Source organism: Chiloscyllium plagiosum, unplaced genomic scaffold (genome assembly GCF_037043375.1).
Source record: "Chiloscyllium plagiosum isolate Xiang-an unplaced genomic scaffold, Cpla_swu_hap1 HiC_scaffold_10, whole genome shotgun sequence".
NCBI classification, from domain to species: Eukaryota; Metazoa; Chordata; class Chondrichthyes; order Orectolobiformes; family Hemiscylliidae; genus Chiloscyllium; species Chiloscyllium plagiosum.
In genome coordinates this window covers 74,539,315-74,560,247 of record NW_028270148.1, presented here as the reverse complement: position 1 = coordinate 74,560,247, position 20,933 = coordinate 74,539,315, and the positions used below count along the sequence as shown (strand labels likewise).

General features: G+C 39.3%; 1 protein-coding gene across 16 annotated transcripts in view; it reads right to left on the bottom strand.

Moving 5' to 3' along the window:
• The window catches only part of arid1b (AT-rich interaction domain 1B), a 620,676-nt gene that overhangs the window by 153,608 nt on the left and 446,135 nt on the right, over window positions 1-20,933 (bottom strand). For 9 of the 16 annotated variants that reach the window (XM_087991455.1, XM_087991461.1, XM_087991456.1 and 6 more), the window contains one exon: window positions 14,518-14,625. The exons of the other annotated variants lie outside the window; for them this stretch is intronic. In XM_087991455.1, coding sequence (XP_087847581.1) covers window positions 14,518-14,625 — 108 coding nt within the window. The remainder of the gene's footprint in view (window positions 1-14,517; window positions 14,626-20,933) is intronic. 16 annotated transcript variants of the gene reach the window in all.

Genomic DNA, 20,933 nt, shown 5'->3' with positions numbered 1-20,933 from the left:
GCGGCAGGGACAGGCCACTATAAATGCCGGAGGAAACACCACAGAAGCGCTTCACAGGAGGCTCCCAAGCACTGAGGATGTCACCTAGACAGGGGACGAAACGTTTGCAACAAAAACTTCCAGCTCGGCGAACAGAACCACAGCAACGAGCACCCGAGTTACAAATCTTCTCTCAAACTTTTCTTGCTTTGTTTAAAGGAATACTTAAAGAACACATTTATAGCAAAAATTTCAAAAGTGCAAAGTTCCTCAATTGAAATAGTGTTAAATTTCTAAAGTGAACTATCTTGCTGCATTCCCCATTTTTACTCATGAAGAGGAATTCTATTTCCATGCCACATTCACAGCTTCTGTTGTCACAAACCTAGAGCTTACCACAAAAATTACAACTTCAACTGTCAACGAGTTTATGAAAAATCATATCATTATGAAAATCAAATCTAACTGGACAATTTACATTTTAAAAAAAGCATCCAGATTAAAATCTAGTTTCCCCGACTTGGGAATCTTGAGCATGGTGTCACAGACTCAGAACAGGGCATTTAGGACTGATATGAGGACCAATTTCATTCACAGAGTTATGAATCTTTCGAATTCTCTGCATCCAAGAACTGCAGATGTTTAGTTTGAGCATATTCAAGATACAGGCTGGTAGATTTTTAGGTAGGAAGGAAATAAAAGGGATGTGGGGATAGTGCAAAAGGTTGTTGAGGTAAAACATCAGTCATGCTCCTGTTCAATAGTGCATAGTCTGGAAGACTCATATGGAGTATTCTAGTTCTTACCTATAAAATAAATGCTGTTTTGAACATGACAGAAATGTTTCCCAACCAACAGACTAAAATGTTACATGGCTTAATGGTCATAGTATTAAGGAATGGTTAAGATTCTAAAGCATTTTGATTTCTGATCTGTTCCTGGAACAGAATTGCCACAAATTAGTGCCCAGGCTTTACAAAAATCTTTCTTGCCAGCATAAATGAATCCATTAAATGAAAGTCAAGCCCTGTCAGCATTCATCAGGAGATGGAATGATGTTTATACAAAGTGATTTGTTATGGAGCTAGCCCGGACACCAAATTTAGAGGTTTCACTGCTGGGGAGGAACCAAATTAAACCAAACCTGAACACATATTTACAGTTTAAAAAAAAAGCATGACTTCAAATAATAGTTCAACAGCTTGAGAAGTTAGTAAAAATGAGAGACTATGGATGGAAAATGGACTGTCAATGTTGCAAAAACATTAAGTGATATAAATGCAGTATTTTTACCAGCTCCTGGATAGACAAAATGGGAGGGATGGTGGGGGTAAAGAAACTTTATGGACATTGCTGCCTCTTGCCATGAACTCTTCCTTCCCTGGCAAAATTGTTACAAGTCTATGACACTGCACGAGGGTTCCTGAAGAAGGGCTTATGCCCGAAACGTCGATTCTCCTGTTCCCTGGATGCTGCCTGACCTGCTGCGCTTTTCCAGCAACACATTTTCAGCTATGACACTGCACGAGCAAATTTTGATCTCAATGAGCAATGGTGGTTTATCCTGCTTGGGTACTTCAGCATAATTATCGCTTATGAGTGGACCTCAAATATTGTCTTAAACACAGTACCTCTGAATATATGTAAAAACACATTAAGGCACTGCTGCATTTATCTCAAACAATAAATAAATACGAATTTACCCTGTGGAACATTTCATATATGTTATTTATAAAGAGTTATACTGCAAAAAACATGTCAGTTAAGTGTTTCTTTCAAGATTTCTTGGCTAAAAAAGAAATGCATAAAAACAGAATCTCATGCAACATCTTAAATGAGAGTTGGATTATTTATAAAACTTTGTAAGCCTCATCAACCCTCTGTCAGTAAATACCAGTACAATATTTTAGGAAATCTTACCCAATGTACTGTGACATTAAAAGACGACCTTCAGAATATATTCAGCACACTATCCACTGACAAATAGAAAATTAGCACTCCACAATGTATATGCCTTACTAAGAAATAACTTAAAAGAACATTACCGAATCAGCCTCAGTTCCAAGGGAATTCTAGGCACTACATTTCATGAAAGATATAAAAGTCTTACCTGGGAAGTAGGACTTCAATAATGAGGAGGGATTGGTAAAGTTAGGATCACTCTCCTCGGTACAGAAGTCTAAAAAGAAACACCTAATAGAGATTTTCAAGATAATGATTTGTTTCTTGACCAATTCTAACAAAGCCTATCCCCTATGGTGCATGGGTCAAAAGTGAGAGGTCATTCATTCAAATCATTAGCTTAATTGTTTCGAGAGCAGATGGTGAAATTCTTTTTTCATTCAGTGTTTTTAGGAGCTGGAATACTCTTACTGGAAAAAAAGGTAGAAAAAGATTCCAGAAATAAAGCAGCTGGACAGATATTTTAGGATGAGACATTTAGGGATTATGGTCAAAATTATGAATATGGGACGAGGAATGACAGCTGTAAGAGTAACACAAGCATGAAGGTCTGAATGGCTGCCTTTGTTGCAGGTGTTTTAGGATTCTGAGATTATGAAAACATGCATACATTGAAGAGCTTTTCCAAACTGTGCAGTTGGGGATGAAAACATCTTTACAAGGTAATTTTTGTTGTATAGCTGGAAGCTTACGCTGAGCATCCTTAGGTTACACACAGTGTAACAGGACGTTATTAAGTTAAGGTCACACCACTGACTTGTTAATTGCAGGTTCTTAGACTGTGCAAACTTATTTAAAGGATGGTGGAAAATGGACCAACTTTTCATAGGCTTTCATAGAAATGGAATATTTCACATCAAAATGGAATATTTTGTAATTTCACATGAGACTTTGATAGCTTTCATAACTTAAAGAGAAAAAAAATCAAGATAACTAATTGCAAATGTTCAAAGAATTCAGCATGATTTTTTCTTCTGAGTTTCCTGCTGGACCATACTTCACTTTAATGCACCATGCAATCATAAACAGTAGTTTCCCTTCATTGGTCATTTCATTCTTTATTTTTACAAACTGAGAGGTTGTGAGAAGGAAGCCCTATGGAATTATACTGTAGTATATCTGTAAGAGTGTCAAAATTAGAGTCGGAGAGATGTATAGCACGGAAACAGATCCTTCAGTCCAACTCATCCATGCCGACCAGATAGCCCAAACTAATCTAGTCCCATTTGCCAGCACTGGCCCACATCCCTCTTTACCCTTCCTATTCATATTCCCATCCAGATGCCTTTTAAATGTTACAATTGTACCAGCCTCCATCACTTCCTTTGACAGCCCATTCCATCCACTCACCACGCTCCATGTGAAAAAGTTGTCCGTAAGGTCAGTTTTATATCTTTCTCCTCTCAGTCTAAACCCTCTAGTTCTGGATTTCCCCCACCCCAGATAAAAGACTTTGTCTATTTATCCTATTCGTGCCCCTCATGATTTTATAAACCTCTATAAGGTCACCACTCAGCCTCCGACACTTCAGGGAAAACAGCCCCAGCCTATTCAGTCTCTCCCTAAAGCTCAAATCCTCCACCCGTGACAACATCCTTGTAAACCTTTGTGCAATCTGAGTAGACATTGGTGAACAAAGCATTTGCCTTGGTTGAGATTGTTCTCCAACTTGCTTGTTGACACTCGAGTTTCAGGTATAAACAAGAAGATCTGGCGCGGTGGCACAGTGGTTAGCACTGCTGCCTCACAGCGCCAGAGACCTCAGTTCAATTCCCGCCTCAGGCGACTGACTGTGTGGAGTTTGCACGTTCTCCCCGTGTCTGCGTGGGTTTCCTCCGGGTGCGCCGGTTTCCTTCCACAGTCCAAAGATGTGCAGGTTAGGTGAATTGGCCATACTAAATTGCCTGTAGTGTTAGGTAAGGGGTAAGTGTAAATATAGGGGTAGGGGTATGGGTGGGTTGTGCTTCGGCGGGTCGGTGTGGACTTGTTGGGCCGAAGGGCCTGTTTCCACACTAATGTAATGTTATCTAATCTAAAAAGATAGAAATACTGGAGGTTTTTTGACAGTTATAGAAAAGTATGACGGCACGATTCAGCATCTTTACCAAGAAGGGAGGAGATCAATGAAAATAACTGAAACAAAATCACTACATATCTCTATGGACATATGCAATGCATGTTGTGGGATACATGGAATACAAATTTATAATATTCTGATATAACCCTGATCTCAACAGGACTGTATCTTCATATTTTAACATTTTGAATATGATGGGAATGAATCAGCAAGGGGTCCCATCCAACCGTAATTAGACTGTTATTTACTACATCAAATATGGCCATTCAACTCATCGAGTCCGTGTCAGTTCCCTGCAAAGCAATCCAGTTATTAATTTCTGTTTAGAGACAGAATTAAGTTTACAGTGATAGACCTCCATTCTCCTAATCACACCACTCAGACCAGGCTCATACATGAAGCTAGAAAATAACATTTATATGTTCTCTCTCAATTCCTGGGTACGTTCACAAGTATTCTACGCATTTATTTTCAAACGCAGTCACTGTTCCGTCACCAAACATGAAAACCAATTCCAAAACAACAAATGAAACAATACCTGGCTTGGTGCTTTTGGTCAAGGAGAGGGTGAGGAGTGAGAGTTTGGTCAGCAGAAGGAGGTAAGCAATTTTCATGCTAATTTAAAAAGGCATATGAAGCCTCGGTTTAAGTTCTTAGTGAAAAGATGCACCTCGAACAACGCAACATTTAAAAGAAAATACTGCATTGAAGTGTGAGCCGAGACCATACATTCAGATCATGAGGCAAAGTATTAAGATTCCCAGAATGGCACCGTGGTGTAAGCCACAGCCTTTGGGAGACAAGAGAAATAAGAGCTAAAAAAAAAATTCAGTATATACATATACATTAAAATAATCTGTGAATGCAAATACTAATATACATTAAACTGCATCAAATCTTGAGTAGCAGCAAATACAGATTACAGGTGGGAAAAAATTCATGTAATTTTATTTCAATAATTTATGGAATATAAATTTAACAGCAAAGATATACTGACTCAGAGAAATCGGACTGAATTGTATTACTGTTTTAACTGATTTACAATCTGTTGATATAAGATCTGTTGAGCCAGGATCTTGTGCCCCAGTGGTTGTATCCCTACCTCAAAGTTCCGGTTTGAGTTCCACCTGCCCCAGAGGAGAGTCATAATATATTTGAAACGGATGATGAAAAACAATTCAAACCATCTGTTATTCATCAGGTGAAGTGATTAAACTAAACTGACTGAAGATAATTTCTGATCAAACCATTGAGAAATGTTATTCTACATCTTTGGAGTAGGTGGGACTTAAACCTGGACTTCCTGGCTCAAAGGTAGGCACATTACTGCTGCACCATAACAGCCTTTGACTGACTGACAGATGCCTGACCAACACAGATCAGCTGGCCAACATGGAATATTCAACAACCACATAAGACCCACATGCACGTTTCTAGAGTGAAGAACTTCTCACAGGAAGCAGTTTTGAAGACCATTAGGAATTTAAGGGCAGCCTTGCCTTGTTTTTGCTGCTTATGATAAAGATACATTTAATCTTAAGTGGTCTGAACACTTTAAAAAGAACAGACTATGGACTATTTAAAGATAGCATTTAAGTTATGTCACATGTAGGATCTCGAATGGGTTATAAAGCAAGATTATCAAGATTCAGATCCTTGAAGCATTTAATCTACTTCTAGCACACTATATTGAGTTTTGAGTTGTAAAAATCATGGTTCCGGGAACGGATTGGCTCACTAATGTCCCTCTAAGGCTTGTATTCAAGCCAAGCTTAAATTCTGAGTTGACAATTAATCTCTCTCTCTCCCAACCATAATGTTGTTTTTGTATTAGTAGGATTTCAGTTTAAGTTCCGGCAACTGAAATGTATGATCTGCACAGCCTAACCCAGCACAAGGGCCACTAAAGATGGAGGGCAAAGAGAAGCAGACCTTATGTATATGCAAACTGATTTCAGGGATGGGCTCATTTACTGCTTCCCATCTTTGAGAAGTTGGATTAAGTTTAAGTTTTGCGAAATTATAAGCAAAAACAAAGAAGTGTGTTCTAGATTTCTAGTATCCAAAGACAAATTTCTGGAGAATCTCAATAGGTCTGGCAACATCTGTGCACAGAAAGCAGAGTCAACATTTCAGGTTTAGTGACCCTTCTTCAGAACTAACTAGATCCGAAACACTGACGCTGCTTTCTTTTGCAGATGCTGCCAGACCTGCTGAGGTTCTCCTCCAATGTCTGTTTTTATTTCAGAAATGTTAACTCAGTTTCTCTCCACAGAAACTGTCTGGTAAACTGAATATTTCCAGCTCTGTTGTTTTTTTTTAGTTTTCAGCTTCCACAATATTTTGCTAAAGTACTCATTAAATATTCTGATTTTCTGCGTCTCTCCGAAACCCTACGGGACTCTTGCAGTGTCCCTATTTCTGAGACAAAAGGTCCAGGTTCAAGTCCCATCTGCTCGAGAGGTGTATCAGAATATGTCTGAATATGTTTATAAAATCATCGATGTTAGCCTCCCTGACTTAACAGGCCCCACCTACTTCTTGCTCCCTGCTTGCTATTTAAGACCAATAGGAAATATTTGAGTATTCTTTCATATAAACAGCCATATAAAGTCTTTCATATAAAGTATTTTTTTTTCTCATTACATTCTCTGCTAACTTTAGGTTTTGGCCTGGATCTTTTGTGAAGAATTCATCTGACCCCTAAATGGAGGAAGTCAATTTTAACCAATTAGCAAGAACTTTCGAATGTTGATTGAAGGTGGATCAAATGACGGCAGGAAGATGGGAAGCCTTCAAAAATGAGATGATGAGAGTTTAGACACAGTATCTTCCTGTTAGCGTGAAAGGCAAGGCTGGTAGGTGTGGGGGTGATAGTTGACTAGTGAAAGTGAGGCTTTAGTGAAGAAAAAGAAGGAAGCATATGTCAGATCTCAACAGCAGTGATCGAGTGAATCCCTAAAAAAGAAGTATAAAGGCTGTAAGAGTATACTTAAGAGGGAAATCAAGAGGGCAAAAGGGGGACATGAGATAGCTTTGGCAAAGATGGTTAAAGAGAATCCAAAGGGATTCTACAAATAACGAAGGACAAAAGAGTGACTAGGGAGGTGGTAGGGTCCCTCAAAGATCAGCAAGGCCACCTATGTGTGGAACTGCAGGAGATGGGGGAAGATACTAAACGAGTATTTTGCATCAGTGTTTACTGTGGAGGAGGAGATGGAATATATAGAACATAGATTCATAGAGATGTACAGCATGGAAACAGACTCTTCGGTCCAACCCGTCCATGCCAACCAGATATCCCAACCCAATCTAGTCCCACCTGCCAGCACCCGGCCCATATCCCTCCAAACCCTTCCTATTCATATACCCATCCAAATGTCTCTTAAATATTGCAATTGTACCAGCCTCCACCACATCCTCTGGCAGCTCATTCCATACACATATCACCCTCTGCGTGAAAATGTTGCCCTGTAGGTCTCTTTTATATCTTTCCCCTCTCACACTAAACCTATGCCCTTTAGTTCTGGACACCCCGACCCCAGGGAAAAGGCTTTGTCTATTTATCCGATCCATGCCCCTCATAATTTTGTAAACCTCTATAAGGTCACCACTCAGCCTCCGACGCTCCAGGGAAAACAGCCCCAGCCTATTCAGCCTCTCCCTATAGCTCAAATCCTCCAACCCTGGCAACATACTTGTAAATCTTTTCTGAACCCTTTCAAGTTTCACAACATCCTTCCGATAGGAAGGAGACAAGAATTGCACGCAATATTCCAACAGTGGCCTAACCAATGTCCTGTACAGCCGCAACATGACCTCCCAACTCCTGTGCTCAATACTTTGACCAATAAAGGAAAGCATACCAAACGCCTTCTTCACTATCCTATCTACCTGCGACTCCACTTTCAAGGAGCTATGAACCTGCACTCTAAGGTCTCTTTGTTCAGCAACACTCCATAGGTCCTTACCATTAAGTGCATAAGTCCTGCTAAGATTTGCTTTCCCAAAATGCAGCACCTCGCATTTATCTGAACTAAACTCCATCTGCCACTTCTCAGCCCATTGGCCCCATCTGGTCAAGATCCTGTTGTAATCTGAGGTAACCCTCTTCGCTGTCCACTACACCTCCAATTTTGGTGTCATCTGCAAACTTACTAACTGTACCTGTTATGCTCGCATCCAAATCATTTATGTAAATGACAAAAAGTAGAGGACCCAGCACCAATCCTTGTGGCACTCCACTGGTCACAGGCCTCCAGTCTGAAAAACAACCCTCCACCACCACCCTCTGTCTTCTAGTTTTGAGCCAGTTCTGTATCCAAATGGCTAGTTCTCCCTGTATTCCATGGGATCTAACCTTGCTAATCAGTCTCCCTTGGGGAACCTTGTCAAACACCTTACTGAAGTCCATATAGATCACATCTACTGCTCTGCCCTCATCAATCTTCTTTGTTACTTCTTCAAAAAACTCAAACAAGTTTGTGAGACATGATTTCCCACGCACAAAGCCATGTTGACTATCCCTAATCAGTCCTTGCCTTTCCAAATACATGTACATCCTGTCCCTCAGGATTCCCTCGAACAACTTGCTCACCACCGAGGTCAGGCTCACCGGTCTATTGTTCCCTGGCTTGTCTTTACCGCCCTTCTTAAACCACGTTGGCCAACCTCCAGTCTTCCGGTACCTCACCTGTGACTATCAATGATACAAATATCTCAGCAAGAGGCCCAGCAATCACTTCTCTAGCTTCCCACAGAGTTCTCGGGTACACCTGATCAGGTCCTAGGGATTTATCCACCTTTAACTGTTCCAAGACAGCCAGCACTTCCTCCTCTGTAATCTGGACATTTTGCAAGATGTCACCATCTATTTCCTACAGTCTAGATCTTCCATACCCTTTTCCACAGTAAATACTGATGCAAAATATTCATTATCTCCCCCATTTTCTGTGGCCCCACACAAAGGCCACCTTGCTGATCTTTGGGGCCCTATTCTCTCCCACATTACCCTTTTGTCCTTAATATATTTGTAAAAACCCTTTGGATTCTCCTTAATTCTATTTGCATTTAGAAATAAACATCATCTTGAAAAATGTCCATGTTACAGAGGAGGTGCTGCTGAACGGTTCAAACACATAAAAGTGGATAAATCCCTGGGACCTGATCAGTTGTACCCTAGAACTATCTGGGAAGCGATTGCTGGACCTCTTGCTGAGATATTTGTGTCTTTGATAGCCATTGGTGAGGTACCAGAAGACTGGAGGTTGGCTAACATGGTACCACTATTTAAGAAAGGCTTCGGTTCTCAGTTTGCTCACTGAGCTGGTAGGTTTGTTCTAGGCCAGCCAGGTAACATAATCAGTGAGCCTCTGTTGGAGCATTGGTGTTTTCTTCTGCTTTCTATTTGTGTGTCTTGGTCTCTTAAGGTGGGTGAATAATTTCTGGTTCTTTTTCACAGAGGTTGATAAATGGGGTCCAAATCAATGTGTTTATTGATGGAGTTCTGATTAGAATGCCAGGCCTCTAGGAATTCCCGTGCGTGCCTCTGTTTAGCCTGTCCTAGGAAGGATGTGTTGCCCCAGTCAAAGCAATGTCTTCCTTCCTCTGTGTGTAAGGGTACTAGTGAAAGCTGGTCATGCCTTCTGGTGGCCAGCTGTGCTTGTGTATCCTGGTGGCTAGTTTTTTGCCCATCTGTTCGATGTAGTGTTTGTTGCAGTCCTTGCAGGGTATTTTGAATATGACATTTGAGTTGCTGGTTGTTGGTAGGTACATCAGCAGCTGTTTCAGTGTGTTGGTAGGTTTGTGGGCTACCATGATGCTAAGAGGTCGGAGTAGTATTGTAGTCATCTCAGAGATGTTTTTGATGTATAGTAATATGGCTAGAGTCTCGAGGTGTGCTGTGTCTTCTTGTTTGGGTTTGTTGTTTAAGAATCAGCAGACTGTGTTTATCGGGTACCCGTTATTCTTGAATACGCTGTATAGATATTTTTCTTCTCCTGCTCACCAGAGGCTCACTGATGATGTAACCTAACATGGTGATGAAACATCTGAGAACAAACCTACTAGCTCAGCGAGCAAACTTATAAACTGAATCTCAACCTGAGCTATAAATCTCAAAAATCGCAAACACTTATGGGTACAATATACTCAAACTAGCCTAAAGATGGGAAACCAATGCCATCCGACTCAGTGCCACCCACGAATAACTGTATTTCCTACATGAATGCCTCAGGAAACAGGTATTACCAAGACGGGCCAAGTAGAAACCACCTCTTAACACTTGTCAAGCCAGAAGAATAGGTGAATAGAACAGCCGCAGAATGTTGCCCACAACCGATTCCACATGTACGATTGGGAAATATTGCGTCACAAAACCTTGTACACCAATGTGACTGGCCAAGAATGGACAAACATGTTAGAAAGAGCCAGCAACATCAAACAACAGAGACCAAGACAAAGAAAAAAAACTAGCCCTACAAGAAAAACTGGACAAGCTCGCACAAAGGAACTATACAGACAATTCAGAAGCTTGGACTAAGAACTTATCGGACCGACCACTAACAGACACAGAAAAAAGCCGTCCTAGGAAGAAGGATGACCTACAACTGCAAAGGTGCAGACCTGTGCCTCACTATCCACTTCACTATCAATGACAAGACCTACAAATAAATCAATGGTACACCAATGGGATCACCAATATCAGGATTGTCAGCAGAAGTAGTAATGCAGAGACTAGAACAAACAGTCCTCTCCACAATACAACCTAAACTTTGGGTCTGCTATGTGGATGACACCTTTGTCATCACAAAATGGAACAAATTAGAATAAACCTACAATATCATTCACAAATATCCTCACTGGCATAAATTTTACCAAAGACGAGAACATCAACAGACTTCCCTTCCTAGATGTCACAGTGGAATGAACAGTCAATGGAGAACTGCAGACTAGCGTCTACAGTAAAGCAACACACACAGACCAGATACTCAACTATAGGAGCAATCATCTCAACACCCACAAATAGAGCTGCATCAGAACATTATTTAAACAGGCCACAACACTGTAGCTCCCAAGAACTACAAGCAACAGAAGAAAAATACCTAGACGCATATTCAAAACAGTGGGTCTCCCATTACCAATCTTAATCTTACGAGACAATAATTGTCATCCAAATGCTTTCCCATAGATTAGATTACATTAGATTACATTACCGTGTGGAAACAGGCCCTTCGGCCCAACAAGTCCACACCGACCCGCCGAAGCGCAACCCACCCATACCCCTACATTTACCCCTTACCTAACACTACGGGCAATTTAGCATGGCCAATTCACCTGACTTGCACATGTTTGGACTGTGGGAGGAAACCGGAGCACCCGGAGGAAACCCACGCAGACACAGGGAGAACGTGCAAACTCCACACAGTCAGTCACCTGAGGCAGGAATTGAACCCAGGTCTCCGGCGCTGTGAGGCAGCAGTGCTAACCACTGTGCCACCGTGCCGCCCAATATCTGGTCCACTTGGCTACCTCATTCCCCAGCACCATATCCAGTCATGCCTCCTACTCAGTTGGACTAAAAATACACTGGACAAAGAAATTTTCATTAACACTTTGTATATGATATTATACTGTCTTGAACTCAGGTTTCTGTTTCCGTCACAATGTATTCCCACATGGCTTTTTGCATTTGAAGCTGATAATTTTATACTTTGTGCTTTTATAAATAGACAAAGGCAGTTTTAGAATGTATGGCTTACAATCCTACTTAGTACGCAACAAGTACTGTATAAGATAGAAAAAAAACTATCAAATAACTACCTATACATTCCTTTAAGAACCTTATTCAATTTTTTTTTTCCATACACTAGTGCTTCTCCTTCAACAATTTAGTTTAAAAACTCTTCCCAACAAGACTAGTTAACCTTCTTGCTGGGACTCTGGTCCACTCCTGCTGAGATGTAACCCTTTGGACAGATGTCTCTTATTCCAAAACTGGTCCCAAAGCCCCTAAGAATCTGAAGCCATCTCTCCTGCATCAAATCTCACACCATCGGTCCTCTCTGCCTTCCATTTCTACTTTTACTAGTGTGTACCACTGGGTGAAATGCAGTGATTATCATCTTCAAGGGCTTATCTTTAACTGCCTCCCTTTCTCCTCAACCCCTATTGTGCCTCTTTGGTATCAACATGCACAAATAATCTATTGCCCCAGTGATGTCCTTTACCCTGACACCAGAGGACTCAATGCACCTAATTATCTCCTCATTATGGAATCTCTTCTAATGACTGCACTTTTACACATTGTTGTTCTTCTGTATGTGGTTCCTTGTACATTGGTATCATGCACTCGAGTGCTATCCTTTGTAGTTTGATTAACTGCCCATCAAATAACATTCAGTTAATGTTGCTTTTAGTTTGTTACAATGAAATCTTAAAACTTGAAACCTTGTATGATTATTCATTGGAAATGCAATTTTTTTGTGCCGAGTTATCGGTCTCTATGGGATCATAGGTACTATGACAGAAGGTAGCTGAAATGGTGTGAATGAGCATTTTACATTGCTTTCTTAAAGTTGCACACAGTAGGTAACTTTTTATGTCTCCATGATCAATAAACTGCTCACACCCATTGTACTGGAACAAGCCTATTCACAAATAATTATCAGAGGTTGTTTCGCTTAAGCTTGAGATTTAAACATAGGAAAATAAAGAGGAGAGAGACAGGGACAAAAGTGGTCAGTTGAGCTTTATAACACAAATCTACCAGGTCTTTCCTAAATTCAGAATGAAAATGCACAGTAATAATTATTTTGTAATGTTACACACTCTGATTAATTATGTCAATCCTACCATGCATATTTGTCTGTTCTCAGATATTGTGAAATAAAGCAATTTAATTAATACCTGACTATACTTAGAACATAGATATAGAATAGTACAGCACAGAACAGGCCCTTCAGCCCACGATGTTGTGCCGACCACTGATCCTCATGTATGCACCCTCAAATTTCTGTGACCATATGCATGTCCAGGAGTCTCTTAAATGTCCCCAATGACCCTGCCTCACAACTGCTGCTGGCAACGCATTCCATGCTCTCACAACTCTCTGTGTAAAGAACCCGCCTCTGACATCCCCTCTATACTTTCCTCCAACCAGCTTAAAACTATAACCCCTCGTGTTAGTCATTTCTGCCCTGGGAAATAGTCTCTGGCTATCGAATAGTCTCTGGCTTCACCAGGTACTTTCTCTGTCTTCAAAACAACTGGGAGGTAATTACATGTACGAAAGCTGTGAGCACAGATTCAGACCACAACAGAAATGTTATACTTTAGGTTATTGTATAACCAGATATTCAACCTAAGATGCTGAGATTGCTTAGTGGAGTAATTGGCATTGCTCTACTTGATATAGTATATAGGATCTTAAATCCATAAGAAGAAACCCAGAAACCGCAAGTTAATGAAGGGAATTGGTGAAAGATTTGTGGCACACCTTGCTCGCTTAGTGAAATTTAAACTGAGAATTCGAATAGAGAAGAATTTTGGGGCAACTAAGTTCAGCTCAAGGACTTATCACTTTTGAGTAATCCATCCAATTTAAGCCCTGGATACTAAACAGAATTTGGACATTGCTAGATTTAGAGACTCCATGTGATAAACACGAGGAACCAGGTTCAAGTTGTTGGACTCCAAATTAAAACGATCATATAAATGATGCTCAAGTGACTGATGTGATGTGAATTTGTGCAGTGTCAACTCAATTCTTCACCATATACACTAAAATGCAATTGCAAACAAATATGGTTAATATGACGAATTAATTGAAAGCAACTGCAATAAGGAGAATTTACACTGTAAAATTCTTCCCCAACTGAGATTTACACTAGAAAATTTGGTTTTGCCATTTAGCAACAATTCAATCAGAATATCCAATAGCAATTTCTGCACTCAAAAACCGAATCATCTAATAATTTGAATTCATCATAACATAGTTCAATTTCAAGGCTGGAAAAGTGAACCATCAAGTAATTTGACTTAAGGCCTTCCGAATGCAGAGTAACAGACGGCATACCTACCAATTATTTATGCAAAAGCTTTTTTGGCTAGGGTCCTGCATTTTATTTGCTGCCTCTCATAGTCCACCAAGAGGGATCTGATGTATCATTCCTGAAAAAATTGTTTTTTTAAGACTGCATTTTTCAGTAGTTTTCAACAGGCAGAACTGAGGTAGCCACTGTATAAAATATCTAACTCATAGTTGCAAATCGTATGTTAGCATACTAAGATTAACTGAATAATGGAATTGCTTCATAATTATAATTTTAAGTTAGTTCCAGTCCTTAGGTTGTTCCCCAACCTCCCCATTTTTTATTTCGCATTTTCAACATGCTCTAACTTATTTGCTTTACTCAGTTTGTGTCCTTCCTCCCCCTCCTGCTCTGCATTCTATTTTTCCCAACTGTTCAACTCCTTTCTTTTCCTGTTCAGGTTCTTACCTCCAGGGTTTCCGTCGACGATCTTTACTACATCGAGACCGACAGTGCCCCTGTCCTTTCCTTCCGATCCATGAGTGCTGCCATTTCTTTTAACTGGCATGGCACAACCTGCTCCAGGAGAATCCACAATAAACACAAGGGCCATGGCATAATCTTCTTCATAACTCAGCTGCCAAATTATTAAAAATGTTCTCCCACTGTCCTCTTGTCAGATTCAAATGAATGAGAGGCAGCAAAAAGACAGGTCAGAAAATCTGGAATTAATTTTTCCTCCTTTCTAAATTTATACTTGATCCTCACTAATGTTCTAACTATCCTTTTCAACACATCTCTATTTGAGTTTGCCACAATTCTCCCCTGCGTTTCCTGCAACATTCACAGTGGCACCTTGGAGACAAGGAATTGGACAGAGTAGGTAATTACTTTGTAGCTGAGTTTTGCTAATTGTGTCCACAAGAGGCAGGTTTTTTGCAAAATAACAGAATTAGAAGATAATTTGGAAGTGACATTAGTCACAGATGAAGAAACACAGGAAGTGAGAGTTAGGCAAGTTCACATGCTTGATATCAATGAACAAAATCCATCATAGAACATCATAGTATAATTTGGAAGGTTAAAAAATGTCAACTTCATTCCTCTCAGGGTCTTGTTATGCCATTGTAAGGCATTCAAGCCATATTCAACCATTCAAACAATGTGATAATGACACAGATATGGCGCCAATTTAAAACTGATTAAGGTGCACAGCTGAGCTCTACTGATCTTGAAGATAACACCGATTAAAGATAATGATTTAACTAAAATTCTAAGCAGGTGCTGTTTTTGTGATCTTGCAGATCAAACACAATAACAGACCTCAGAACTACTGCTAGGATGTGATTACTTAGGACTTCCCAAACTGAGAATAAACAATAGGTAGGTATAAATCATTCTGCTTTAAGGGAAATTATTTCAAGTTAAAATCAAATCAATTTTTCCTGCTTTGGCAATATAGAAAAATATACACAAAATAATTTGAAGACAATGAATTACAAAATATCTTTTACAAACGCAAAGAATAAAAGAGTCAATGAAGTACTTTTGAATTGCAATAACTACTGTGATGTAGGGAAATACAGCAATTTGCACAGCAAGGTGTTGCAAACAAGATAAATGACCAGATAATTTACTTTGGTGATATTATCTGAGAGATAAAAATTAAGAATGCTCTTGCTCTTTCAATAATACCAAATAATCTTTTATGTTCATCTGAGGGGACCTTGAATGAATGTTTCATTGCAAATATTGCATCTCTGACAATGCAGCACTCCCTTAACACTGTACTGGAGTGATAGCTGAGTTTCATAAGTTTCTGGAGCGGGTCTTGAATCTACAAACCTCTTGAGCTTAAGCGCTTCCTCTTTGAGCCAAAGCTGATACCTAATTGAAAATATTTCATACTTACATAATTTCTTAGCTTATACATTTTAATAACTGCAATATAACTGTTGACTATTGAACAGCAAAGGAGATAATTTTGGGAGCTTAATGTCATGGCAGTAACAACTCCGGTTTAGCTCAACATTCCTGTATTCCTAGTTTTGGAAATTCTGAAGCTTTAAAATATTGAATCATCCAGTAGAAGGCAGGCATTTGATACATATCGTTTGAATTATCTTTTTCAAATGGCATGGTTTTCCTGCTGCTTTCCCATAACCTTTAAAATATTGCCTTTGTTAAGTATTCATTTAACACTCTTTTGAAAGCATTATTGAATAGACTTTCACCACCCTTTCAGAAATTACATTCTAGATAATAATAATGTGCCCTGTGGTTACTGGCCCCCTGCCAGAGAACATAGTTTATCCCTATCTGCTAAATAATGCACTTTAACTTTGAACAACTTTATCAAATCTCCCATTAACTTTCTTTGCTTTAAGGAAATCATTAGCTTCTCCTCCCTCCACATAACTGCAGATCCTCAACCCTGATACCAAATTAGTGTAAATGTATTGTACAATAATACAATTGTAAAAATGAGCCATTTTAGCAATGCTATCAGTCCTTCTTGGTGCCAGAATAAACTTTGTACATTGCATAGAAGAGTTTTCCATCAATATTCCCCAAGCTATATTTTACTGAGGAGATCATGAATAAACAAAACAGATTTAAATCTCAACAGTAAAATTTCATTAATTGACCTGGTCATGCAAATCCTGGAATTTTTTTCAACATTTGTCCAAATTATTTAAATACTTTTATGTTTAATTTTGTCTTCAAGAATTTTCAAGTTAGATGTTTATTCAAATTGGCTGGACGTCTAATATGAAAAATCATGGACAGTACACAATTTAAGCTTACAAAGCAGCAACATTTGACATTCAAATCCTGGTCTGTGCCTATGAACATGCACTGATTAGGCTTTTCTTCGATTAAATTAGATTAACTACAGTGTGGAAACAGGCCATTTGGCCCAACAAGTCCACACCAACCCTCTGAAGAGTAACCCATGCCCCTACATTTACCCCTGACGAATGCACTAAACACTATGGGCAATTTAGTATGACCAATTCACCTAACTTGCACATCTTTGGACTGTGGGAGGAAACTGGAGCACCCAGAGGAAACCCATGCAGACACAAGGAGAATGCGCAAACTCCACACAGTCGCCCGAGGTAGGAATGGAAGGGGGGAGGGGGGGTAGAATTTAAAAATTTCTGCTCTGGTTTGCCATCCACTGACTTCTGATGAACATTGAACATGTATGGATAATATATATTTTTGTGGGAATACCTTTCACAGTAAGCTGTTTATATTTACTGTCTAAGCATGATGTAAATTAGGTGAGAAATCAAATGGTTGTCAGCCTGCATGGAACTGCAAGCGTCAGTAACTTTACGAAAGATTTATAAAACTTATGGTGGTAAAGGAACTGAAAGGGGAAATTGATTATAAATGGAATAGTGTGTTTTGTCCATGACTTCCACTCTTTATGAAGTGTAAGTGTATCTCACCTAGCACAGTGGTGGAAAGTGATTAGTAGATATGCAACAATAGTGTAGGGGCAGCAAGAGGCATGAAATAGCATGAAGAAAGAGCTTACCTAGAAATAATTTTCTTAATGCAGTTTTGTTTATACTGTGGTGTGCCTACAACTCAGTTACAGTGCAGTTCAAATGCCTATGGCTCATTATCATTTAAACATTTTTAAAAGATTAAGACCTGAGTAGCTGGTGAACATAAAGTTATTTTGTCTCTGCAAATTCTGCCTTGGTGTGGGATTTCATGGAGTGTGGCAACAAATGATGGGCTCCTTCAGTAAAGTATGTTCTCCAGGAAATAAGTGAGCTTTGCTCCATCTAACAGTAAAATAGCATATGATGTGTGTATCATTGAAGTGTATGGGATACTGTACTCAAAAGTCAGAGATCAATGTATCTTCAGAAGAAAACAACAGACAAATGAAACAATGACCTTTAAAAGAGAACCTATGTGATGGTACAAAAGAGATCACATCCATATGTTGCACAGAAAAACTTTGCTGTCCCTTTAGCCATTCATTACAAAATCAGAACTAAAGATCTCTCTTCCATCATTAAGTAATCTAGTGTTCATGACGGATAGTAACTCAGATGGCTTGCAAAAAGTGCTGCACACAAAATAAAAACCCGAAGTATCCTAGATTCTTTCTTCCATTGTGTATAATCAATCTCCACTCTTAATAGGATTATCAGTTTAGCAAGCAAAAATTGAGGTAAAGCAATACCTTTAAAATTTGACATCTAGGGAATGTTTGCATCGATAAAAGGCTTCCTTTGGTTACAAGATAGTATTTCTGCTAAACAAAAAGTTTTGCCTAGCTTTCTGAATCAATGGAAGAAACTGCACTGCTAGCTTCTGAAATATACCCAGTTCACATGTTTAGTTTCAACAGCTAGAACCTTACTTGGTTATTGTCTTGGATGATTTGCAGACCCTGCATTGTAACTAATTCTTTTGAATGCTATTGTAAATTTTAAAAAAAATCAGACACCAAGCTTGAATTAAATGATAGCTTAATGTTATTCTACTAACTAATTTTCTGCAAAAAACATTTTATTACCTTCACACACAAAGGTTTAGAAAAACAACTTTGCATTTACATCTTTTCTCAAGTTTTTACTCATTTACTACGACATCAATGTTAGTTTGACAATGAATCAGAATCTACGTTGCTTATTGTTCTGCCCATTGCCACTTGTATTTGATGTTTTAGCTGTCTTGTGGAATAGAAATTTGCTGACTGCCATGCACAGGAATTCTTGTGATGCATTTGGCCTATCAGAAATTCACTCACTGTACAGCAAAATTACTACTCCCGGAGCTATGTCAGCATCAGGAGGAATTGGTGAGGGAGGAAAAGGATAAAGACAACAGTAAATTCTTTGTGGAATGCCAAAGGGGGAGTGGACAACAGTTGGTGTCAGGGCTCCAAGAGTCCCTCTGTATCAATGACATAATATATATTATTAATCCAAATTCACAGATCAACATGATTTTTTCCAGAGATGATTAGCACAAATCCCTTCAATTTTCAGTACAAAAAGCTGTACAGAATTTATTGCAAGAACCTTGAGTGCTGCTGCACTTTCAATTTAACTGTGGGTCATGGAACTACTTCAATGTGGTTGAGCTTAAGACCATAAAACATAGGAACAGAGGTCAGCCATTCAGCCCATCAAGTCCGTTCTGCCATTCAATGAGCTCACGGCTGAACTGATAATCCTTAACTCCACTTTCCCGTCATTCCCTATTACCCTCAATTCCCTGACTGATTAGAAATCTATCTCCACTCTGAATATAATTAATAACCCAGTCTCAACAGCCTCTGTAGTGAAGTATTCCACAGATTCACTACCTTCTGAGAGAATTAATTTCTCCTCATCTCTTTCTTAAATGTGAGATCCCTTATTCTGAGATTATGTCCTCTGGTCCTAGGCTCTCCCACATGGGGAAACAACCTGTCAAGCCCCTTAGGAATCTGTGTGCTTGAAAAAGATCACTGTTCATTCTTCCAAACTCGAATACGTACAGGCCTAACCTACTCAAGCCCTCCTCATAAGGCAGTACCTGCATACCTGGGATCAACCTCGCGAACCTTCCATGGACTATGTCAACACACAATCTGTTTTTTTTTTCAGTTAAGGAACCCAAACTAGTCAGAATGTTCCAACTGTGGTCTGAATAGTGCCTTCTATAGTTTTAGCAAGACCTCTCTATACTTATACTCCATTCCCTTTGAAATACAGACCAATAAAACATTTGTCTTTCATATTGTCTGCTGTTCTTACATGATAGTTTTTAGTGATTTATGCATGAGAACTGCCAAATCTCTGTGGTGTAGTGTTCTGAAGTCTTTCTCCATTTAAACAATATTCAGCTCCTCAATTCTTCCTGCCAAAAGCGCATTATTTCACATCTCCTAACATTATATTCTATCTGCTCGATTTTTGTCCAATTGGTTTAATTGTTTGTACACCTCTGCACTCTCTTCATTCCATCATCATCGCTTCCCATTCCATCTATTTTTGTGCCACCCACAAACCTGGCTACAGTACATTCATTTTCCTCATCCAAAACATTAAGGTATATTTTAAATAATTGTGGTTCCAGCCTTGTGGCACTCCACTAGTCACAGGTTGCCATCTTGAAAAATGTCCCCTTTATCTCGACTCTTTTATTAGAAAGCTAATATACTACCTCTAACATCTTGGGCGCTTATTTTATTAAGTAGCATTACATATGGTATCTTATCAAATACCTTCTGAAAATCCAAATATATCACATCCATAGCTTTTCCTTTGTGCATCCTAAATTTGTCAGGCAAGTCTTCCCCTTTGAGAAACCTCACCCATTCCACTTGATTTTATTATCATCCCTAAATACTCTGCAATTCAATCCTTTATAATCAGATTCTAACATTTTCCCAAGGACAAATGTTAAGGCAACTGGCCTTTAGTTACCTGTTTTTAAAAAATCTCTTTGCCTTTCTAAATCAGGATGCTGCATTGGCAGTTTTCCAATCCTCTGGGGCTTTTCCAGAATCTAAGGATTCTTGGACTATGTCATTTTTGGACTCACTCTTCATTTTTATAGATTTAAAGAACCTCTTGCTGCATGGTATATCCATTTATAATTTCTGGTCAGTTTTCACTGGCATGTCCGCAGCTTTTCTTCATGGAACCAAATAGCACAGATGGAGGTCATTTGTACCACAAATATCTGTGTCTTTGGAACAGCTATCCAATTAGTCCCGGTGCCCTATCCTTCCTTGATTACCTCACAAATGTTTTGCTTTTCAAGTTTAACTCCAATTGTCATTTGAAAGTTATGAGTCAATCTGCTTCCACCAGATTTTCTCGTAATGTCCTCAAGGTCATAACCACCATCTGGAATTT